The following is a 25,272-nucleotide window of genomic DNA, read 5'->3' as shown; positions in this document are numbered from 1 at the left end:
AATGAAGTAGTTGTTAAGATCTGGAAGAATTAACCTGAATGAGGTGTGATGGCATTCTTTGCAGTGGAAAGGAGAATTTAAGGAGTGTAGGTAGTGGAAAATACTTTGGAATTGCAGTGTTTAAGGGGTAGGCTGCTGGGTTGTGCCAAGAGTGGTTAAAGTCAGCATGCACACTTCTTCATACCCTGTTTCATGTAAGGATTCCATTCCTTTCTTTCAATTCCTCTGTCTCTGTCGCATCAGCTCCCAGGATGAGGTCTTCCTTGCCAGATCATCAGCGATTTTAGATTTGAATTTGATTGATTGTCCGAGCACATGCATGAAATCACGTACAGCCTTGAAATTCTTTTTCCTGTGGGCAACGCAGAATTACCACTTTTTGGTAGTGTGTAGATAAAAAAAAACTGTACTCAACGTACACATGTATACAAATAAAGAAATGTAAACAAAGAGGAAAAAAAAGTCCAAAGGTAAGAATCCTTCAATGGATCCCTGATTGAGTTTGTGGATAAGGAGCCTGATGGTGGAGGCGAAGCAGCTGTTACTGAATCTGGTGGTGCGAGTCTTGTGGAATATTTTTAATAGTAGCAAGAAAATAGTGTGTGGGATAGATGATGTGGATCCTTGATGACTGCAGCTACTCTCTAATGGCTGCATTGCATTGAAGATGTGGTTGATAGTGGGGAAACCTTTTGCCTGTGATGTCCTAGGGTGTGTCCACTACCTTTTGGAGGGCTTTATGCTCATGGGTATTGGTATTTCCATACCAGTCTGTGATGCAACTGGTCAGCACACTTTCCACCACGCATCTGTAGAAATTTGCCAGGGTTTTTGAGGTCATCTGCAAACTCCTGAGGAAGTAGATGTGCTGACATGCTTTCTTCACAATGCCTAGGAAAGATCCTCTGAGATAGTTACTCCCAAGAACTTGAATTTGCTCACCCTTGCCACCTCTAATCACTGGATCGTACACCCCTGGTTTTCCCTTCCTGAAGTCAGAGTGACTTTGAGAGCAAAGTTGTTGTTGCACCATTTGGCCAAGTTTTCAATCTCCCTCCTGTATGCTGACTCATCACTTTTTACACAACCCACGACCGTGGTATCATCCACAAATTTGTAGATAGTATTTGTGATGAATGTCTGCCAAGCTGCCTGTCTCCCCTCTGGCAAGCCTTGCTGTACTAACATTGGCTGTGCATTATTTCGGCTGTTCAGGACACTCCCTTTGGATTTAACTGTAAATGCATCTATTGTCTTTCATTATTGTACCATGAGTTTCTGCTAATAAAAGCCATGATTATTGTTTGACCACATCGTCTTTGTCTACTTCATCAACTGGCACTTCAATTTTATAAGCAGAAATGGATGCAGCACCTAAGCTAAAGTGGCTGATAATCGACCAGTCTGCCCCGATGGCCAGAGAAATTTTCAACCACTGGATTGCTTATTTCGATTGCTACATGGCTCTAAACAACGTGGTCGATGAGGCGATACAGTGGGGCCACCTGAACTGGGTGAGGTCCCTTTCGCCGTAACACAAGGAGCTGCCACTCTGGCTATAGCCCGGGAACGTCTGACTGCTTACTATGCAGGGCCACGGAACGTGGTGCTTGCTCGACACTAGTTGCTGACTAGATGCCAGAAACCTGGGAAAAGTGATGCTGCCTATGCACTGGCTCTCGACTCACTGGCAAATGAATGTGATGTCAGGGCAGTCAATGTGCAACAACATTGCAATGCCTTAAAGCTGGATGCTTTAGTCAACGGGATTGATTCCAGTTGCATCTGACAGAGGCTGCTGGAGACGGAGCCCTTAACCTACGACCGGGCAGTCACTCTAGCCAAAACACTGAGAAGTGCCATGCGGTCCAGTGAAATGCTAGAAACCAAAAAGGAAACATCCAGGAGTGCTGGAACCCCAAATGAAAGAAAAAGGCAAACTCCTGAAAAATGCTACTTCTATGATCTGGCACCTCAGACAGAAGTGCCTGGCTTGGCTACCTGCAACTATTGTGGGAAACTCGGCCACTTTGCTAAAGCATGTAAGGCGAAAAGTACTCCCACTGATAAGAAGGAGAAGCACCAAGAAAATGTGTCCTGGAGCTGCAGGAATGGAAGACAACTGTGAAAAGGGGGAATCTTCAGATGACCAGGCTGAATTGACTTCAAGTGACGGCGAGGTGAGATCCCCTGTGTTTGCTCAATTGACTCCAAAGCTTGGGGGATGTTACGGACTGGAATGGTCGACTATGAAGGGGGAGGTGAATGGTGAGTCTCTTGATTGTCTAATAGACTCGGGAAATGGTGACAGCTACATCCATGAGAGAGTTGCCAGAGCCTTAAATTTGCGGAGATATCCAGCGAACCGAAAGATATCGATGGCTTGTTATGAACTTACAAAAACTGTACGGGACAAGTGTAAAGTTACTTTAAATTTGCAAGGACATTGCCTGGCTGATGTGTGGCACTTTATTATCCTGGAGCTCTGTGCCCCTGTGGTACTGGGGTTAGATATTTCATCTCAGATGAACAGTGTAGTGTTAAATTTCGGTGGGCCACTACCCACACTTAACCATCCCCCGCGCTAGTTACTGCGGTCTGTCCACATTAAAGATCAAAGCTACCTCCCTTTTCAGTGACTTATCCCCCGAGTGTCGGCCAATTGCCACTAAGAGCCATTCTTATAGCAAAGAGGATTGTGAGTTTATCAAAGATGAGACCCAGAGATTGCTTAAAGAGGGAGTAATTGAACCCAGTAAGAGTCCATGGCCAGCCCAGGTGGTAGTTGTGAAAAATCACACTAAGAAACGACTAGCTATTGACTACAGCCAGACAATTAACCGTTACACTAACCTGGATGCCTACCCCCTGCCACGCATCAATGAAATGATTAATCAGATAGCGCAATACAAAGTATACTCCACTATCGACCTCAAAGCAGCTTACCACCAAATCCCCATTTAAAAAAAAAGGAACTACCCTATACAGCCTTTGAGGCTGATGGGGTGGGCTTATACCAGTTTTAAAGGGTACCTTTTGGAGTTACTCATGGTGTGTCAGTGTTTCAGAGGGAAATGGATAAGGTTGTTAGGACATATGAGTTACAGGGTATATTTCCCTATCTGGATAATGTCACTATCTGTGGGAAAACACAGGCTGAGCACGACAACAACTTAAATAAATTTTTAGCAACAGCTAAAGAACTCAACCTTGCATTTAACGAGGGCAAATGTGTGTTCAACGCGACAGAGCTACCCATTCTGGGCTACATTGTCCGCAAAGGCGAAATCCACCCCGTCCTGGAAAGAATGGCCCCCCTTAAGAAGTTACCACCCCTAAACTCAGCAAAAGCCCTTAAAAGGTGTATGGGATTCTTTTCCTACTACTGCAAATGGGTTCGTGACAACACCATGAAGGCACACCCTCTGTTTGACACTAAATCTTTTCCTCTCTCTCCAATGGCCTTGAAGGCTTTCGAGAGAATTAAAGCTGATATTGCCAAAGCTGCACTCTCGTTCATTGATGAGGATGTCCCATTCCAAGTGGAAACTAATGCTTCAGATTGTGCCTTGGCAGGAACCCTTAATCAAAAGGGCAGACCTGTGGCGTTCTTCTCCCGCACGTTACACAGACTTGAACTTAAACATCCTGCCATTGGAAAAAGAAGCCCAGGCTATTATTGAAGCAGTTCACTACTGGAGACACTTTCTATCCGGCAGAAAATTTACTCTTCTCACTGATCAGAAATCTGTAGCCTACATGTTCAATACTAAACACAAAAGTAAAATCAAGAACGATAAGATGGCACACTGGCGAATAGAACTCTCAACTTATAATTATGAGATCCAGTACAGACCGGGCAGGTTAAATGATCCCTCTGACGCATTGTCACGATCTGCTGCTGGTGCTCAGCTGGAGGGGCTAAAAGAGATCCATAGCAGACTGTGCCACCCAGGAGTCACGAGATTCTTCCATTACATAAGGGCTAACAACCTTCCTTACTCTATAGAAGAAGTCAGGAAACTGACTAAAAGCTGTCCTGTTTGCGCAGAATGCAAACCGCAATACTTCAAAGCTCCAGTGGCCACTCTCAAGGCAACCCGACCTTTTGAGAGGATTAGCTTAGATTTTAAAGGGACGTTACCTTCCAACAACAAAAATGTATATTTCCTTACTGTAATTGACGAATATTCCAGGTTTCCTTTCGCGATGCCCTGACGTCTTGTCAGCGTCTGTCATTAAGTCACTTGACAGAATTTTCAGCATTTTTGGTTTTCCCATTTACATTCATACCGATAAAGGCTCAGCATTCATGAGCGCTGAACTGTAGTAAGCCCTCTACAAAAGGGGATTGCCACCAACCGTACCATGAGTTACAACCCGCAGGGGAATGGGCAGGTTGAAACAGCTAATGCTACAGTCTGGAAGACTGTTAATCTTGCTTTAAAAACACATGGTTACCCTGTTACCCGGTGGCAGGAGGTGCTGCCTGAGGCATTACATTCTATTCGGTCTTTATTGTGTACTGCAACAAATCAAACACCTCATGAATGTATGTTTGCCTTTCCTGGGAAATCAGGAACTGTGATGGACTGGCCAGCCTGTTTATCCGAGCCTGGAACCGTGCTGCTGAAGAGCCACGCTTGGGCGCGTAAAACAGACCTCCTAGTCCAACCAGTTCAGCTACTGCATAACAATCCCAACTACGCTCATGTTAGATTCCCAAATGGGAGTACTGACACTGTACCCCTAATATATCTGGCCTCGACTGGTTCGCCCCTTCCTCGCATCCCTACTCAGAGTGAGCCTGAGAGGTTGGACTCACCCCCCCACCCCCCCAGCCTGTGACCCCTAGTAAGCTTTCAGATGGCCATGCTGAGGCTCCACTGCCTCACGCTGGCGATTCTGGAGCGGGTCCAGAAGCCAGTCCTTCTCACACTACAGACCCAGGACCTGTACCAGTTCCTAAGGTTGCAAAGGAGCCACCTGTTTTGAGACGAAGCACCAGAATTCGTAAACAATCTGATAGGCTGACATATCCATAAAACATCTCATTATATTTCGATTGCTTGCTAGATATTGGCATATTTTGGATGTTAGAGTATCTCAAGGCCAAACATGGTATCCATGTATTGCTTGCTTCAGTCTCACCTAGCAGCTGACCTTTTTATTTTAACCCTTCTGCCAGGGGGAGACTGTGGTGAATGTCTGCCAAGCTGCCTGTCTCCCCTCTGGCGAGCCTTGCTGTACTAACATTGGCTGTGCATTATCTCTACTGTTAAGGACACTCCCCTTGGATATAACTGTATATGCATCTATTGTCTTTCATTATTGTACCATGAGTTTCTGCTAATAAAAGCCATGATTATTATTTGAACTCATTGTCTTTTTCTACTTCATCAACTGGCACTCAGTATTGTTGTCGTACAGAGCCACATCGTCATAAATGTATAGTGAGTTGAGCAGGGGGCTAAGAATGCAGGCCTGTGGTGCTCTGATTTGGGAGGAGATGTTCTTACAGTTCCTCAGTGATTGTGGTCTGGAGGTGAGGAAATGCAGGATTCAATTTTACAGTGGGGGTGCTGAGTCTCAGGTCTTGGAGTTTGCTGGTCAGTTTTGAGGGGATGATAGTGTTAAATGCTGAACTGTAGTCAATAAAGAACATCCTGATGTTTGCATCTTTGCTGTCCAGGTGTTTCTAGGACTTTGTGTAGAGCCAGTAAGATGGCATTCGCTATACACTCTGTTGCTACAAGAGGCAAATTGGAACAGATCCATGTCACCATTCAGACAGAATCTGATATGCTTCAACACCAACCTTTCAAAACACTTCATCACCATTGATTTGAGTGTCACTGGTCGATAGTCATTTAGGCAGATTACCACATCCTTCTTGGGCACATGTTCGATTGAGGCCTGTTTGAAACAGATGGGTTACACACCCTGCTGAAGTGAGATGTTGAAGATATCCATGAATACATTGGCAAGTTGGTCAGCATGGGTTTTTTAATATTGGCCAATACTCTGATGGACCAGATGGTTTCTTCGGATACCCTCAGTTGAGGGCAGCCTCATATACAGACAGGAGAGGATCATCAGGGGACAGAGGGGTTACTGTTCTTCCTTGTTCTTGTGGTTGAATCGGGGTTAGAAGGCATTAGGTTCATCTGGGAGTGAAGCTTTGCTGTCTCCTACTGCACTGGATTTGGTTTTGTCGCAGGTTACATCATTTAGGCCCTGCCACAGCTGTCGGGTATCCTGTGTTGTTTCCATTTTTGACCGGAAGCTCCACTTCACCCGTAAGTCGTACCTTCTCCTTCTTCAAACAACGTGGTTTCCCCTCCACCTTCATTAACTCTGCCCTCAATCACATATCCTTGATTACCCACACATCTGCCCTGGACCCCTCCATGCCCAAGTATAACAAGGACAGGGTTCCCCTGGTCCTCACCTACCATCCCTAACAGCCTCCACATCCAACATATCATTCCCTGCCATTTCCACTACCTACTAAGTATTCCCACCCATATCGATTCTGCCTCTCCCTCTTGGCATTACTTCACTTGTGAGTCTGCTGATGTCATCTGCTGCATCGACTGTTCTTGTTATGGTTTATTCCACATCAGAGAGACTGGACTCAGATTGGGAGATTGCTTTTTCGAGCACCTTGGTTCCATCCGCCACAATTGCGTGGTTCTCCCAGTGGCCACCAATTCCAGTTCCCCTCCCCATTCTCTTGCCATTATGTCAGTCCATGGTCTCAAGCCAGTTTGCTGCCACCCGCAAGCTGGAGGAATGATCCCTCATATTCCGTCTGGGCACCCTCCAACCAGATGGCATTGAGATTTAATTCTCCGGTTTCCATTGATTTTATTCTTTTTCTCCTCCTCCTCCTCCTCCTCCTCCTCCTCCTTCTTCTCTCTCCTTTATCCCAGCTCTGCATTCACAGAGCCATTACCCCCTCTCCCACTCCCTCTCCTTTATCCCAGCTCTGCATTCACAGAGCCAACTCCCTCTCCATCAATTCTCACTTTCCTTTCTCATGGCCTCTTCACCATATCCAATCATCACCTTTTTTCTGTTGGTCTCTACTCCTCCCCTTGCCATTTCTTTTATTCAGGTGCTGCCTGCTTTTTCTCATACCACGAGGAAGGTCTCAGGCCTGAAATGTCAGTAATATCACTTATCAGCCCTTTGGCTAAGATCAAATATAGATCATGTACTGTGAGCTGATCAACTGGATCTGTGAGAACTGTACCATCAAGAAGGAAGAGGAAGACACCTGAGAGGACTTAGAGCCGAATAGATCGTCTGGTGTGAGGTGGCTTGCTGGTACAGGGTTGGATGCTGATTGGGGGATCAATCTAGTACCCTTTCCAGCAATAAGCCGACCTCCACCAGTTTCACGAGGATTGCTGTCTGTGGCAGCAAACCCCTCAACAGCACAATGAATCCGGAACACCATCAGGATGGCAGTGAAGGACTTTAGCAAAGGTTCCCCGTTTTTCTGGGACCTCTTCGTCAGGAATGTCTTGATGGAATGCCTCAAATTTGAGGCAAAGGACATCTGCCTCCAGGATGTCGTAGATAATAGTCACTTCGATGTGACATTCAAGATATCAGCAGGATGACAGAGGTTGCTCCAGGACTTCCAGGAGTAGGGGAATATGGATCCACTCTCGCTATTCAAGATTCAACCACTCTTCACCCTTCCTACACAGAAGGACCAAGTGATAACACTGCACATGTTCAGCCCACGTGTACAAGTCAAGGATGTGCTCAGCTTCCTGGGCCTTTATGTTGAGGGGACCTGCATGGATATCAGAGACACATTTGAAATTTTGACCAGCAGATGCCAAGTGAAGGTGAAGGTGAGAGAAGAAAGTGAAGTTGTCATCGTCTACCCCTCTCCCTCAGTGCTTGCCATTGGAGGGAACCGTGGGTACCTGGTTTACACAGGACAGATCAGGGGGTGCAGGAACTAAAACAAACCTGGATGTGCAGTGGCCCAATGCAGCATAGTCATCTATCAGAACTGCAAGCAGGAAAACGACAAGACCAAGGACTTTGGAGAGAGCAGGTGCTGCCACTTGTGTGGGGAGCAAGCCATCTCTGCACCAAAAACGGGAAGCCACCTATGTACAGGTAATGAGGACAAACAGCCAACTAATTGTCCTCTTGGCACCTTCTCCTGTGACCACAGGAACTGCCACATTTGAGTCCATGCCTCATATTCAGGCGCCTGTCTACACTTTTTTCCATTGCCTTGATGAAAGAAGGGCTCAAGCCTAAAATGTTGGTTATATATCTTTATCTTTGCTATGCAAAGTATGCTGTTTGACCTGCTGAGCTTGTCCAGCATTGTGTTTTTATTTCAACCACTGTGTCTGCAGACTTTTGTATTTTACTCCTTGGCTTAGTCAAGGACAGATTAGGTCTCATTGTTATGGCTTTGGTGGATCATGTTTAAAAAATCTTGTAGAGTTTTTCAAGGAGGTTACCAGAAAAGTTAAAGGAAAAGCTGTGGTTGTTGTCTATATAGATTTTAGTAAGGCCTTTGGAAAAGTCCCACATGGAATTTTAGTCAGGAAGGTCCAGTCGCTCAGTATTCATGGTAAGGTAGTAAACTGGATTTGATATTGGCTTCATGGGAGAAGCCAGAGAGTGGTAGTGGATGATTGCCTCTCTGACTGGAGGCCTGTGACTAGTGGTGTGCCTCAAGGATTGGAAATTTACAGAAACACTTTGGAGCTCTTGGTGACAGTCCAAACACTTTGAATTAGTGGTTGTTCTTTGTCTCATCATGACTAGTTCAATACCTTCCTAATTCTTCTATTGAAATCAATTTACAAAATCTGGTTTGGATCATCTTTTATGTCGTTTGTTCCAAATCCAGAAAACTCATTGAAAATATTTCATCTTGTCTCCTCTCTATTTCATCTAATTATTGGAAAGAACAAAGTTTTTGGTTTTTATCTTCATCACAAGCTGAGTTCAGAAAACATTGATTCCAGCCAGCTACCCAGCATCTTTTCTGACATTGAATCAGGTTGTTTGCAACCTCTGTTAGATTTCAGATCTTTTAACTAGAACATCTTGAAGACTGTGTTCAATTAACCTTTGTTACCTTTTTGCATACATGCTGCAGAAACCTTCATTGTTTTGTTACTTTAGAAACCTGACTGTTTTAATGCCCCCCTTGTGGCCATCATGTTCTAATTTTCCTGAAGCTGAACTCATTCAAAACCATGCTACCTGACAATGGCCTGCTTACCCATCAACCTAGTGCACTAGTCCCTAGTTTAGTCACACCTTGATTTACGTTGAGATCCTGCCACTCTGATTTGGTCACTTCCTCCATCATTGTTATATGGTTATGGTTATTCATTACTCCCTCTGCTGTTGTTCAGGTTTTCGATTTCCAGTCATTCCATAAACTGAATTAATCCATGTAGGGAAGTAGCTATCTTTGTTGATGAGATGTGTTTTTGTAACTTTAAAGATGCCACACCAATGGAAGCTCAAGCTCTTTGTTTTATTTCAAATTGCACTGAAAACAAATTTACTTGATTTTTGTAGGTGTCACATACCTGGACCATGGAGGTACAACTCTGTATCCACATAGTCAGATAAATCACTTTTACCAAGACCTTGCAGAAAATATCTATGGTATGATCTTTGTTTTTTTTTGGGAAATAATTGATATTTTTAAATAAAAGAATTTTAATTCATGAATTTCTATTAATTGCTTTTGGCCGGCACAGTTCATGAGGCAGTTAGCGCAATGCTGGTGCAGCATCAACGGTCCAGGTTCAAATCCAACATTGTCTGTCAGGAGTTTGGATATTCTCTTAATGTTTGTGTGAGTTTCCTCCCATCCTTCAAAAAATGTACAGGGAAAACATACACAGGCAAAACTCTCCCTACCATTGAGAGAATCTGCATGGAATGCTGCAGTTGAAGAGCAACAGTCCTCACCAAGGATGCATGCCACCCAATACATTTCCTTGTCTCACTGACATTTCCTTGTCTCACTGCTGCCATCAGGAAAGAGGCTTAGATGCCACAAGACTTCTATCATCAGGTTCAGGAACAGTTGCTGCTCGTCGACCAGCAGACTCCTAAATAACAAACTTAATCATAGACTCTGACTTCGCACATTATTTATCATTGAATATTTACTTTTTCCTGTATTGCAGTTTTTGCATTTCTCTCAATTGTATACGTATCTTTTCTTCAAGACTTTTTATACTATCGAAATTCTGCTTGGCCCACAGGAAAAAGAATGTCAGGGTTGTATGTGATATCATGTATGTACTCTGACAATAAATCTGAACTTTGATCATAGGCTAATTGGTTTATTTGGAAGCCTTGGTCTCATGGGCCAGAAGGGCCAGTTATGGTTCTGTATGACTAAATTTAAATGCATCAATAAGAATTGGCCTGTTCCTCAGTTCTATCAGTATATTGCTGATTTTTGGACCATACCTATATTTTTCCTAGTCCTTTGAGATGTTTGGTAAACAAAATCCATCAAACTTCAAATTTAAATTTTAAAAATTGACCATTTATTTGCTATTTGTGGAAGAGACTTAAATTTTTGGCATGGATCTTACAAGTGTGTATTTGCTTCACTCTGAATCTAATTTTTAAACTGCTTCCACTGGTACTGTGTTCCCTGGCCCAAGGAACATGAGTGCACAGTAGAAAAATGATAATTTCCTCCATTAGCATTTACGATGATTTTTTTTTGCCAATTAAGACACTTCAATTACCTCCACTGATCATTGATCATTTATTAATGAGACTTCATTCTTTTGATCCATTGACATTTATTTATCAGAACTTTATAACTGACTTAATTAATGGTTCTATCAACACTGAACATAATGTAAAAAATAGAAACAGAACTATGTAATTTGACCTTTTGAATATGCTACATTTATAAAGATCTTCTACCTCAGCATCATTTTCCTATATAGTCCCCACATCTATTAATAGACAGAAATCCACTATGATGCTTTGACTAAGCCTATCTGGAAGAATTCCAACGATTTGTCTCATCTACATGAAGAAATTTCTCCTAATCTCAGTCTTAGGCAAGGCTTCTGGACTCTATGGCCTATAGTCCCTACGACCAAGCAATTATTCTTTCATCAACCCAGCCTGTTGATATACAGTATTGCTTCACTGAGATACATCACAGTAAGAGGTTGTTCTGGCCCAACATGCCTGCATTGCCCAATTGCACCCATGACCAATTAATCAACTGTACGTCATTGGAGTGTGAGAGGAAACCAGATCACCCAGAGGAAAACTACACAGACAAGGGGAGAACATACAGACAGCAGCGGATTTGAACCCAGGGCCTGTAATCCTTTAAGAAATTTGTATTTTTCAGTGAGATTGCTTATTCTTATAAACTCCAGCAACTAAAAGCCGAGGTGCTTCAAATCTCTTGTTGAATAAACTCACCTGCAGCAAGTCTGGTCAATCTTTTCTTCACTTTCTCTATGAGAAAGTTTTTAAAATCAATATTTTTAAGAGAACCAAATGTTCAGGTATCGTTTCAACAAGCTCCTATATTACTGCATTAATGTATATCCTGTAGCGTTCGCACTGTGTGAGTGTGGAGAAGAATGACATGCACACCAAAGCCTTAGAATCGAGACTGGTTTTTTGCTCTGGCCATCGCACTTACATGGACCCCAAGTTCTGAGGTCAAGGCCCCGCGTCATTGGAGTGCTGCCTGGGATTGGTTGGCATTCCCGCCATAGTTCCCCATCTTCCCGTCATGCGGGAGGTCATCTGATTCGACGGCCAATGTCACCCCCTTGTCCACGAGGTCGCTGTGTTCACCGGGCATTTTGTGGGCCAGACTGCGCCTCCGTGCGCAGGCTGCTACACGTACCCTGCCCCTGAACTGGCGATTGGGCCACTGTCCATTGACTTGAATGGTCTGCCCCGGTATCACAGGGGAGGTGAGGAGACCGGCATGTTTCAGGTGGTCGATGGTAAAGGTTTCCTCCTTACTGCTGATGCCGAGGATGAAGGTGGAATTATTGTCTCTAATAACCATGCGTGGCCCCTTGTGGGGGTTGTTGTAATGGTGGTATGTGTATGCCCCTCCTCACGAATACATTTCGGCAAGTCCTTGGGTCACTCAGGACACTATGCTTGTGCTGGCTGTGCGGTAGGGGTTGCTGTTGGACTAGGGACCCTAGTTTTCACCGCAAGCTCTCAAGGGTCGCCGCGGGATCTTCTGGGTGATTATTGGGGGCCAGGAACTCCCTCGGAATGATAAGAGATGTTCCGTATACCATCTCCGCCACCAAGGCACTGAAATCCTCCTTCGGTGCAGTATTAATCCCCAGCAGGGCCCAAGGCAGTTCGACCACCCAGTTGGGACCATTGATCCAGGCCATCAAGGCTGGCTTAAGGTGTCTGTGAAACCTTTCCACCAACCCATTGGCCTGAGGTTGGTTCGCCGTGGTGTGGTGGAGTTGTGTCCCCTGGAGCTTAGCCAGCACTGCCCAGAGCCCAGAGGTAAATTGTGCCCCCCGTCTAAGGTCAGGTGCTCTGGGATCCTGAATCTGGACACCCAAGTGTCGATGAGTGCCCTGGCGTAGGTTTCTGTTGTGGTATCAGCCAGCGGGACTGCCTTAGGCTACCTCATGGAGCCAACAACCATGGTCAGCAGGTATCTAGCCCTCATAGGAAACTGGTAACGGCCCCACTATATCAATATGTACGTAGCTGAACCTGCGCCACACTAGTTCAAAGATCTGTGTGGCACCCTCGAATTAATCTGAACATGGGAGGGCTGGCAGTTTGTGTAGGTTTTGGCCCACTGGCTGACCTGCTTACAGACGCCTTGCCAGACAAACATGCTAGCCACCATCTTGACTGTGGCTCGGATTGCGGGGTGCACCAGGTTGTGGATGGCGTTGAAAACCTGATGCCTCCATGCAGCTGGAACAAAGGGCGAGGGCTGCCAGTAGAGATGTTGCACACCAGTGTCAGGTTACCTGGGCCGACGACTACTTCTTCCACCCTGAGACTGGAGATGGCTGTCTTATATGTGAGTATCTCAGGGTCCTGCTGCTGCGCATTGGCAAGGGCCATGTAGTCGAACACCTGGAGTAGGGTGTGTACTGACTCTATTGTGGGGCATGACAGAACATCGGCTACCACATTGCTTTTCCCCATGATGTGCTGTATGTCCATGGTAAATTCGGACACATAGGACAGGTGTCTCTGCTGTCGGGCTGACCACAGGTCTGATACCTTATGGAAGGTGAAGGTCAGCAGTTTGTGATTGGTGAAGACCTTGAATTGCCAACCTTCCAAAAGGTTGGAAATGTCTTACTGCAAGGTACAGCACCGATAGCTCTTGGTCGGAAGCGCTGTATTTGAGCTTTGGGGGGTGGAGTTGCCTGGTGAAAAAGACCAGGGGTTGCCACTGCTGTACTGGAGGCGTTGACCGTCAGAACGGTAGGTGCCTCCAGTCTGGGGTGTACCAGGAGGGTGGCATTGGCCAGCATATCTTTGGTATTCTAGAATGCCCTTGAAGACTCATCGTTCCAGATAATGTCTTCTGACGCCCACCATCAGTGTAAAGATGCGTGCCGCTGCCGGTATGAACCTGTGTGAAAAGTATATCATGCAAGTGAAATCCTGTAGTCCTGTACTGTGTGTTGCTTGGCGAAGTGCTGAACTTTCTCAGGGAGGGGTGTAGCCCTGTGTCTGTTTATCCTGTGCCCCAGAGAGTCAATAGTGATCAGGCCAAATTGGCACTTTGCTGGGTTAACTGTCAGCCCAAACACGATCAGCCGTGCGCAAAGGTGGGCAATGTGGTCTTTGTGGTTGCGGCTAGCGATGAGGATATCGTCTAAATAGATGAATGCAAATGGAAGGTCCCAGCCCTCCGCGTCCATCAGCCGTTGGAGAGTTTGTGCCGCATTCTTTAGACCGAAGGGCATACAGAGGAATTCAAACAAGCCAAAAGGCGTTATAATTGCGGTCTTGGGGACGTCCTTTGGGTGAACTGGGATTCGGTGATACTCCGAATGAGATCCACCTTGGAAAACACCCATGCCCCATACAGGTTGGCAGCAAAGTCTTAGATGTGGGGCACGGGATATTTGTCAGGCATAGTGGTCTTGTTGAGGTGGCAGTAGTCGCCACATGGGCTCCATGCCCCAGTTGTTTTGGGCACCATGTGGAGGGAGATGCCTAGGGACTGTCAAAGCACCGCACAAACCCCAGCTCCTCTATTTTCTTAAACTCCTCCTTTGCTTGGCTGAGCTTTTCGGAGGGAGTTGGCGTGCCCTGGCGAGGAGTAGGGGGCCCTCGGTCATGATGTGGAACCTTACCCTGTGCTTTGACTTGGCTGTGGAGATGTATGGTGCCACTATTGAGGGGAAATCCATCAGGATGTGGGCAAATTCTTTGTCCAAAAACTTGATAGAGTCAAGGTGGGGGGTAGGTAGCTTGGCTTCCTCCAGAGGTAGATTCTGAAAAGTTCTGGTGTGTACCAAGTGCCATCCCTTGAGGTCAACAAGCAAGTAGTGGGCATGAAGGAAGTCGGCCCCCAGAAGCAATTGTGCTACTTCTGCGAGGGTGAAGGTCCATGTAAAGCGGCTGTTGCCAAACTGAGGGGGAATGGTGTGGGTACCAAGAGTCCAAATGGAGGAGCTGTTGGCTGCTCTCAGTGCTGGGCCCTGCTTGCCATTGTGGGTGTCGAGGACTGCGGGGGGCAGGATGCTTATCTCTGCACTAGGAAATGCCTGCCCGACAAGGAGTCCCAGACATAGAGGAGGCTACCAAGTGGGCCAACCGCCGCAGCTATTGACGACAGTTGGCCAGGGCATTTCCTGGAAACCTGCAGGGAGGGCGGCATCGACGGGCTTCCACACCCCATCACTATGACAGTCGCAGAATTATTTTGTCTCTCCACTGGTCTTGGTCTGGCAGCTGTTCATGAAGCTTGCTGATGTGGTCTATGATGGTGCTGGTGTCCTCCTTTGCTCTCCAGAGCATGTCCTTGATTTAAGAGGATACTCTGAGAGTATCCTCAGGCAGCTGCTCCAGAAGGATCTGCTCAGAGAACAGGCAAGGTGTGTGGCCCTCAGTCAAATCGAGCATCTTGCTCATTAGGGCGGATGGGGTCCTGTCCCCAATCTGTCCATGTGCAGCAATCAGGCAGTGTGCTCATGCTGGGAGAGCCTGAAAGTGCGGGTTAACAACTCTTTGAGAGCTGCATATTTGTCTTTCTCCAGAGACTGCCATAGGAAGTTTATGACCCTTGCTGCTGTGTCTTGATCAAGTGCGCTCACGATGTAGGAGTAGCAGGTGTCATCGGCAGCGATGTGTTGAATCTGGAACTGAGCCTTGGCCTGCTCAAACCACATGAGTGGCTATGACATCCAAAGTATGGGCCTGAGTGAGACTGATGGTCGTTGGCTCCTCCTGGTCTGTCTTCTTTGGGTTCAACTGCTGGTTGGACCTCTCGGGGTCACCAAGGTAGCCTTCATGCTATACAAGCGTTGAGAAGAACGACACGCACACCAAAGCCTTAGAATAATATGGGCCGCAGGCGCTGACGTCAGGGCCCCGCATTATCAGAGTGCTAGGCTAGGATTGGCCGGCATTTCCAGCATAGTTCCCCATCTTCCTGCCATGTGGGAGGTCACCTGAGATGACGGCCAGTGTCATTCCCAGGTCTGTACTACGTTTGCCGGTCATTTTACCGGGCCACGTCTGCATGCGCAGGCTGCTACAATCCTTTACTCAGATTATTTCATACAAGGCCACTGCACAAGTTGGTAGCTTCATCTCTGAAATGTTGCATTTGTCAACCGATTTAAAAACTAATATTAAAATGATCGCAACTTAATTGAATTCTTCAGCATTCAATTACTTGTATACCAGTTTTGTTCTTTTCAAGTTAACTTGTGTAAGGTGTGCTCCTTACTATATCTTGGAGTGTATATGAGCTTTAAAAATGTGTAATTATTGGTTATTATTAATTCCAGGTAATCCCCACAGTGGAAATGTTGCTAGTAGACTGACACATGATACTATTGACCGGGTTCGTTGCAGGTATGGTGTTAAAATAACATTTCAGCATACTTGCCTTGTTATTTCTGCAAATTGCACTGTATAAGTTGATTAATTTTTTGGTGAATCTCCTGTGTATATGTCTTTAACATTCTGAAACCCCAAGGGATTGAGGATTTCCATATTTCTGACGTTTCCTAAGATTTGCCTTCTTGTGTATGAGTGAATCTTGCTTTAATATAACTGCTGGCAAACTTTCATGAAATTTTGTGCAATTGAAATGTCACCCTGATACAGCGATGGGTCGCTATATTTCCATGTTGCTTTGTTGTTAAAGTTTATTATTTAATGACTGAATATACCTCCCTCTCTCGTGTTTCTGAGGACATTTTGTCCCTGACTGTTCTTTTCACTTGATGTGACATTTAATTATGATATTGCATATTAGAGATGTAGGCTTGTTTAGTTTTAATTGATTAAGTGATGTATCTGGACCCATTACAAAAAGGTTTTATTATTTAATTAGTGTAATTTTTAAAATCCTTTTCAGAATTAATTTTAAAGCATGTTTCTTTTTATTTTGAAAAAAGGGCTTTTGACACACATCTGAAGTGTGCCACAACTCTCCAATGGGAAAATAAGTATAACTTAAAAAAAAACTATACTATCCTCGATGGAACAGATTCAGTGGCTGGTATTATTAGAGTAGAAGTATGGATTGGGATAATGAGTACTAGCATTGAGGTCATAAGTATAGCACATATGTCTTAAATCAAGGTTGTAATGTATTAGGAAGAGTTTTTTGTCAGCTTGACCTACCGTGTATCAACCAGAGTTTGTTCATTTTACCTGACCTGATTGTGTGCATAATAACAATCTTGAAAGTGAAGGAGGGAATTGGTTTGTTCACAGAATTATCATTTTAAATTGTGAATTTTCATTGTTTTCTACATTTATTGAATAAATTTATAACTTGGTTATAAGTTGTCTATAACCAAACAGCTTTAGTTTAAGCAGGTAAGGAGAAGGATGTTTAGAGGGGAAGAATTTTTTTTAACCAGGAGAGTAAATAGTGTTTAGAACACACTATTTGTGGGTGATAAAGGTAGTCTCTCACTACATTTATGAAGATTCCACTTGAATCGCTAAGGCATAGAAGGCTATAGATGATGTGTTGATAAATGTGATTAGAATGGATAAATCTTGATGTCCAGCAGAATTTGGTTGGGTCAAAAGGCCTATCTCTGTACTCGATGACTTAATATCACTTTTCATATTATTCACTTTAAACACTGAAGCTAGTGTCCAGTGTATGGATCTATCTTATGGTTTAAGCTGTGACCTACTTAATGCTTTCTATCAATTGTTTGTACTTGGTACCCCATGGATAGAACTTGCAGGCTTTATGTTACTTAAGTTGCCACTACAGAATTATCCATTTAAATGCTGTGATGAATTATTTTCCTGCGCCCCATTATTTTTATCTCTCCTGCCAGCCACTAGTTTATCTACCTCCATCAAATTAAATTTTTGTTAATTATTGTAATTAATATTCTCAATATTTGCATATTGTGTGGTCCTTCACTTGGATTCAAAGTAGTCTGAAGTCAGAAAACAGGAGTTCCACTAAGTGAGTATTGAACAGTGCTGTTGCCTTTTGGGTTTGTTCTGAAATTCTAGCACTGTAGAAATAAATAATTGTACTTGTTGCGTGAAGCAATGACTTTCCAAGCAATGGGGTAAAAATTTACCAATTTATCTCCAGTCTCATAAATACATGCAAATGAGACCATGTACTTGTAATATAAAATATACATTTTCACTGCTTTATCATATACCTTATGATAAACTCACTTATACACAAAATAACTGTTTTCTCATTTGTTTATCTTTGCCTTTTATCCATTATTTTCTCAATTTTTGTCATTTTATTTTTCTCTTCTCTATTTAGCTGACCCATGCCTACTTTCTCTCCTTCACTAATATAGTTCTCTTTTCCCCTCTCCAACTTTGCCCTCCTTTATTTCATTTTGTGCAAGGACAGCAGGTTAAATATTGTTCAAGCTGAAACTGCAAGAGTTTTGAAGTGAAATTTAGCTGTTTTGTTTTTGATATCAATTGTGTTTGCATTCCAATCAAAGGGCAACTATCAGTTTTGCTATTGTCACCAGTGTTGAATCATAAATTATCAAGCTATTTCTTCAGTATCATAAACAAATGAAACCCAGTTTTCACTTGGACACTTTGAACTTAACCCTAATCCAATCACCTTTTTTTTTTCCAGAGAAGAGGAACAAACTTGCAAGTTTTGTTTTAAAATAAGGCATTTATAGATTTGCATTATTTCAGTTCTTCAGTCTCCATCACATTTGTTCCATAGAACAGTACAGGCCCTTCAGCCATTGTGCCGACCCATATGTTCCTTTAAAAAAAGTACTAAACCTTTCCTTCCCCCCCCCCCCCACCCTGTAACCCTCTATTTTTCTTCCATCCATTTGCCTGTCTAAGAGTTTCTTAAATACCCATAATGTTTCAGCCTCCTTCACTATTACTGGCAAGGCATTCCAGGCAGCCACAATTCTCTGTGCAAAAAATGTACCCCTGATGTCTCACCTAAACTTCCGTCCTTTCACTTTCTACTGTATTTGTGACCTCCAGTATTTGCTAATTCCTGCCCTGGTTTAAAAAAAAAGGTGTTGGCTGTCTACCCTATCTATACCTCATAATCTTGTAGACTTCTATTAAGTCTCACCTCATCCTTCTACACTCCAAAGAGAAAAGCCCTCGCTCTGCTAACTTTGCCTCATGAGTCATTTTTCAATCCAGGAAATATCCTGGTAAATCTCCTCTGCACCCTCTCCATAGCTTCCACATCCTTCCTATAATGAGGTGACCAGAACTGAACTATACACTGTGGTCTCACCAGAGATTTGTCAAGTTGCAACATGACCGCTTGACTCTTGAACTCCATTCTGCTTTTAATGAGGCCTGACATCACATAGGCCTTTTAAACTATCCTATCAACCTGCTCAACTATCTTGAAGGATATATGGATTTGGATCCCAAGATCCCTCTGTTCATCCATATTCTTAAGTAACTGACCATTAACTCTGTACTCAGCTTTCTGGTTTGTCCTTCCAAAATGCATCACCTCACACTTATCCAGATTGAAATCCATCTGCCACTTTTCCACCCAACTCTGCATCCTGTCTATATCCTTTTGTAACATAAGACAACCTTCAACTCCATCCACAACTCCACCAACTTTTGGATCATCCACAAACTTACTGACCCATCCTTCTGCCTCTTCATCTAGGTCATTTATAAAAATCACCAAAGAGGATGGGTCCCATAACAGATTGTGGAACGCCATGAGTCACTGACCGCTAGGCAGAATTCTTTCCTTCCACTACTGCTATCTGCTTTCTACATGCAGGCCAATTTTTTTATCCAGACAACCAAGGTTTCATGGATCCCCTGCCTCATGACTTTCTGAACAAGTCTCTCATGGGGGACTTTGTCAAAAGCCTTAATAAAATCCATATAGTCAACATCTACTGCCCTTCTATCATCAATTTCTTTAGTTACCTCCTCAGAAAACTCAATTAGGCTTGTGAGGCATGACCTTCCTTTCACAAAGCCATGCAGACCATCCTTGAGTAGACTGTACTTCTCCAAATGCTCATAGATCTTATCCTTAAGAATCCTTGCCAAAATTGTTTTTTGGGAAATAATTTATTATCTTTTGAATGAATGAAGTACAAATATGGTATAACTCACGGTACAATGTTTGCATACCACCAACTGAAAACCTACTTGAAGGACAAATTGGGAAGCAGGCTGAGGTTACCAGAAGGAAGCAGCTTTAAATATGTGATTACAGACAAAATGATAATTAAAAGATTTATAACAAACATGTACATCAAGCTGCAAGAGAAAGAGAACGATTAAATAAGCTGTAAACCCAAACAAAAGTGGGAACAAGATCTAAACATAAAGATAAAAAATGAAAAATGGGAAAAGCTATGCTCCGGAACAATGAGAAATACAATAAACACGAGGTTACGCATGATACAATATAATTGGTTACACAGGCTATATACCACGCCCCAAAAGTTAAATAAATGGGATCCAACAGTATTAGATAGATGTTTTCGCTGTAAGAAGAAAACGGGAACAACAGTACATGCAATTTGGGCATGTGAGAAAGTGAAAATGTTTTGGGAAGATCTAAATCAGGTATTAAATAAAATCACAAAAAGCAACATACCAAAAAGTCCAGAGATCTTTCTTCTAAGTTATATAAGAAGTAAAGACCTAGGCCTCAAATTGGATGAAGCACAAAAAAAAGATTTATTATGATAGCCTTAGCTGTTGCAAAAAAAATGTATAATGTCAACCTGGAAATCAGAAGAGAGCCTGAGAGTACAGCAATGGTACATAAAAATGAATAAATGTATTCCATTGGAAACAAAAACCATATAATTTAAAAAATAAAATCACAGTATTCGAACAAATTTGGGAACCGTACATGGAACACAACAGAGGGGGCCTACCGCGGACCTCCACCCCCTAAAATGACAGAATGATAAGAAGACGAAATGAATTGATCCAGTGTGTAAAAGTAGATGACACAATTTTCTTGTTTGTTTTCATTGTGTGATGACATTGTTTAATGGGTTTATTGTATTGTATATGTTGCACGTTTAGTGGGTAGGGGGGGTGGGAAGGAGGGAGGAAAGGGAGAGGGAGAAAATGACTGTGTATTCAAGAGGGAAATGTTTGTGTGTATTTTGGTTAAGATGGTTCATAGTGTGAAAAATAAAAAAAAATAAAAAAATAAATCTTTGCCAACAATTTGCATACCACTGATGTAAGACTCACTGTCTATAATTCCCAGGATTTTCCCTATTACCTTTTTTAATAGGTATGAAACAGTCTTCAAAGGAGCCTCTGAAATATCCTTCTTCAACAACTCTGGTTTGCCCTTTCTCATGGTGGACAGACTCTTTCATTGCATCTCAACTATTTGCTGCACTTCTGCTTTCACCCCTTTTCTCCTTCACAAAACAAGAGAGTTCCCATAGTCCTAATTTTTTATTCTCTTGGACTCTGTACAATGTACTATCCTTGCCAATTTTTGCCAACAAGATTCCACCCCACTTTTCTTAACATTTTGCAGGGTTCACTTCCTCTGTCAGCCCTTCCTGCCACTGCCCGTCATGTGGCACTTACCTATGCAACAGCAGGAGAAGCAACACCTGACTTTTGACGTCACTTCCCACCATCCTGGGACTCAATCAATCTTTCAAGGTGAAGTAGAGATACGTTTGCACTTCCTTACTCTAGTGTACTGCACATTATGCCACAAGCAAACACTGATTAACTGTTGGCTTTGCAGACCTCCTTTGCTCAGTGCACATGGAATAACCTTGAGTTTTTTGTGTATTCCATTTAATATGCAATTCTATTCACATTCTGATCTTTGCAACCTCCTACACTTATTATTAATGAGTCCCAAAATAAGATCAAGCAGCAACGTGTCTTGTGTCTGGGCATGTTACACCCTTCTGGACTAATACTGAATTTTTATACTTTGGATAATAATCTCTTATCCTGTTGATCTGAGAAACATTTCTGCATGTCATCCTGTTTTTTTTCTGTTCAGAATCAGAATTTATTGTCATGAACAGTCATGAAATTCGGTGTTTTGTGGCAGCCTCATAGAGGAAACATTCATATAATAAACCACCTTGTGTGTGTGTGTGTGTGTGTGTGTGTGTGTGTGTGTGTGTGTGTGTGTGTGTGTGTGTGTGTGTGTGTGTGTGTGTGTGTGTATACATATATCTTCTTTGTATCTTTGGCTTGGCTTCGCGGACGAAGATTTATGGAGGGGGTAAAAAGTCCACGTCAGCTGCAGGCTCGTTTGTGGCTCACAAGTCCGATGCGGGACAGGCAGACACGATTGCAGCGGTTGCAAGGGAAAATTGGTTGGTTGGGGTTGGGTGTTGGGTTTTTCCTCCTTTGCCTTTTGTCAGTGAGGTGGGCTCTGCGGTCTTCTTCAAAGGAGGTTGCTGCCCGCCAAACTGTGAGGCGCCAAGATGCACGGTTTGAGGCGTTATCAGCCCACTGGCGGTGGTCAATGTGGCAGGCACCAAGAGATTTCTTTAGGCAGTCCTTGTACCTTTTCTTTGGTGCACCTCTGTCACGGTGGCCAGTGGAGAGCTTGCCATATAACACGATCTTGGGAAGGCGATGGTCCTCCATTCTGGAGACGTGACCCATCCAGCGCAGCTGGATCTTCAGCAGCGTGGACTCGATGCTGTCGACCTCTGCCATCTCGAGTACTTCGACGTTAGGGGTGTAAGCGCTCCAATGGATGTTGAGGATGGAGCGGAGACAACGCTGATGGAAGCGTTCTAGGAGCCGTAGGTGGTGCCGGTAGAGGACCCATGATTCGGAGCCGAACAGGAGTGTGGGTATGACAACGGCTCTGTATACGCTTATCTTTGTGAGGTTTTTCAGTTGGTTGTTTTTCCAGACTCTTTTGTGTAGTCTTCCAAAGGCGCTATTTGCCTTGGCGAGTCTGTTGTCTATCTCATTGTCGATCCTTGCATCTGATGAAATGGTGCAGCCGAGATAGGTAAACTGGTTGACCGTTTTGAGTTTTGTGTGCCCGATGGAGATGTGGGGGGGCTGGTAGTCATGGTGGGGAGCTGGCTGATGGAGGACCTCAGTTTTCTTCAGGCTGACTTCCAGGCCAAACATTTTGGCAGTTTCCGCAAAGCAGGACGTCAAGCGCTGAAGAGCTGGCTCTGAATGGGCAACTAAAGCGGCATCATCTGCAAAGAGTAGTTCACGGACAAGTTTCTCTTGTGTCTTGGTGTGAGCTTGCAGGCGCCTCAGATTGAAGAGACTGCCATCCGTGCGGTACCGGATGTAAACAGCGTCTTCATTGTTGGGGTCTTTCATGGCTTGGTTCAGCATCATGCTGAAGAAGATTGAAAAGAGGGTTGGTGCGAGAACACAGCCTTGCTTCACGCCATTGTTAATGGAGAAGGGTTCAGAGAGCTCATTGCTGTATCTGACCCGACCTTGTTGGTTTTCGTGCAGTTGGATAATCATGTTGAGGAACTTTGGGGGACATCCGATGCGCTCTAGTATTTGCCAAAGCCCTTTCCTGCTCACGGTGTCGAAGGCTTTGGTGAGGTCAACAAAGGTGATGTAGAGTCCTTTGTTTTGTTCTCTGCACTTTTCTTGGAGCTGTCTGAGGGCAAAGACCATGTCAGTGGTTCCTCTGTTTGCGCGAAAGCCGCACTGTGATTCTGGGAGAATATTCTCGGCGACACTAGGTATTATTCTCGGCGACACTAGGTATACATATATACATATACATAAAAATACGAATAACAGTGCACGAAAAGTAAGGCAGTGTCTTTGGTATAAATTTTGAGATAGTCAAATGGATTGAACATTGGCTGAAAGGGAGAGGCCAGAGAGTGGTAGTGGATAATTGTCTGTCAGGTTGGAGGCCGGTGACCAGTGGTGTGCCTCAAGGATCTGTATTGGGCCCATTGTTGTTCGTTATATACATTAATGATCTAGATGATGGGGTGGTGAATTGGATTAGTAAATATGCAGACGATACTAAGATAGGTGGAATAGTGGATAATGAAGAAGGTTTTCAAGGATTGCAGAGGGATTTGGGCTGCTTAGAAAAGTGGGCTGAAAAATGGCAGATGGAATTTAATGCTGATAAGTGTGAGGTGCTTCATTTTGGTAAGAAGAATCAGAATAGGACATACGTGGTAAATGGGAGAGCATTGAGGAATACAGAAGAGCAGAAAGATTTAGGAGTAACGGTACATCGTTCCCTGAAGGTAGAAACTCACGTGAATAGGGTGGTGAAGAAGGCTTTTAGTATGCTGGCCTTTATCAATCATTGCATGGAATATAGGAGTTGGGAGGTGATGTTGAGATTGTATAAGACGTTGATGCGGCCTAATTTGGAGTTCTGTGTGCAGTTCTGGTCGCCTAATTATAGGAAGGATATAAACAGAGTGGAGAGAGTGCAGAGAAGGTTTACCAGAATGTTGCCTGGGTTTAAGCATCTGGAGTATGGGGAGAGATTGGACAGATTGGGTCTTTATTCTTTGGAGCGTAGAAGGTTGAGAGGGGATTTGATAGAAGTATTTAAGATTATGAAAGGGATAGACAGAATGGATGTGGATAGACTATTTCCGTTAAGAGGTGGAAAGTTTAAAACAAGAGGACATGAGTTAAGAATTAAGGGGCAGAGGTTTAGAGGTAACATGAGGGGGAACTTCTTTACTCAGAGAGTGGTAGCTGTGTGGAATGATCTTCCGGGAGAAATAGTGGCGGCGGAGTCAATTGTATTATTTAAGAAAAGGTTGGACAGGTATATGGATGAGAAGAAGATGGAGGGTTATGGGCATTGTGCAGGGAGGTGGGACTAGAAAGGGGTGTTTGGTTCGGTGCGGACTAGAAGGGCCTAATGGCCTGTTTCCGTGCTGTAATTGTTATGTTATGTTATGTTATTGTTCACGAATCTGATGGCAGTGGGGAAGATGCTCTCCTTGTACCGCTGAGTGCTTGTCTTTAGGTTCCTGTGAGAATAGAGGCTGCTTTTTTATGTAGATGTCCTCATTGGAGTGAAGTCTGGTGCAGGCCAAGTTAACATCCTTCAAGAGTTTACTCTTGTCCTAAGATTTGGTGCCTCCATTACCAGGCAGTGATGCAACCAGCCAGAATCTCCTCAAACCCATCACAAATTATAGCTGCTCAAAGTATAGCCCTGTTCATTTCAGTAAAAATAAAATTGAAGAATAAATGGTTTGATTTTGTATCAAAATAGTATCATTTTATCAGAGAGAGCAAACATGTCCTTTGTTTATTGTTGACAACTGCAAATAACTTTTTCAATTATAAGCCCCTTTCATACTTGCATCCCACTAAATTGCCCATTTAGTGTCCTGGAATAGGAATGGGGGTTTGGCTTTTCACACTTGTCCACTCCTAACTGGGACACAGAACACTTTCACACTTGCAAGGATCCATCTCTGGGTGAGGACTGTTCTACCATCTACCAGTGATGTCATGACACATCGAGTGATGGTGGACCTGCCGTAAATCTGAAAAATGTATTATGATTTGTATTTGAACAAAATTAATCATGCCTAATTATAACAT

The 25,272-nt window shown here is 43.7% G+C and overlaps 1 protein-coding gene across 5 annotated transcripts in view; it reads left to right on the top strand.

Moving 5' to 3' along the window:
* The window catches only part of mocos (molybdenum cofactor sulfurase), a 156,390-nt gene that overhangs the window by 11,811 nt on the left and 119,307 nt on the right, over window positions 1–25,272 (top strand). For all 5 annotated transcript variants that reach the window (XM_069911833.1, XM_069911826.1, XM_069911856.1 and 2 more), the window contains exons 2-3: window positions 9,580–9,669; window positions 16,038–16,104. In XM_069911833.1, coding sequence (XP_069767934.1) covers window positions 9,580–9,669; window positions 16,038–16,104 — 157 coding nt within the window. The remainder of the gene's footprint in view (window positions 1–9,579; window positions 9,670–16,037; window positions 16,105–25,272) is intronic.

The sequence above is a fragment of the Narcine bancroftii genome, chromosome 1, assembly GCF_036971445.1.
Source record: "Narcine bancroftii isolate sNarBan1 chromosome 1, sNarBan1.hap1, whole genome shotgun sequence".
Classification (NCBI taxonomy): domain Eukaryota; kingdom Metazoa; phylum Chordata; class Chondrichthyes; order Torpediniformes; family Narcinidae; genus Narcine; species Narcine bancroftii.
The sequence above is the reverse complement of the archived record's forward strand: the minus strand, read 5'-3'. Positions and strand labels throughout refer to the sequence as shown.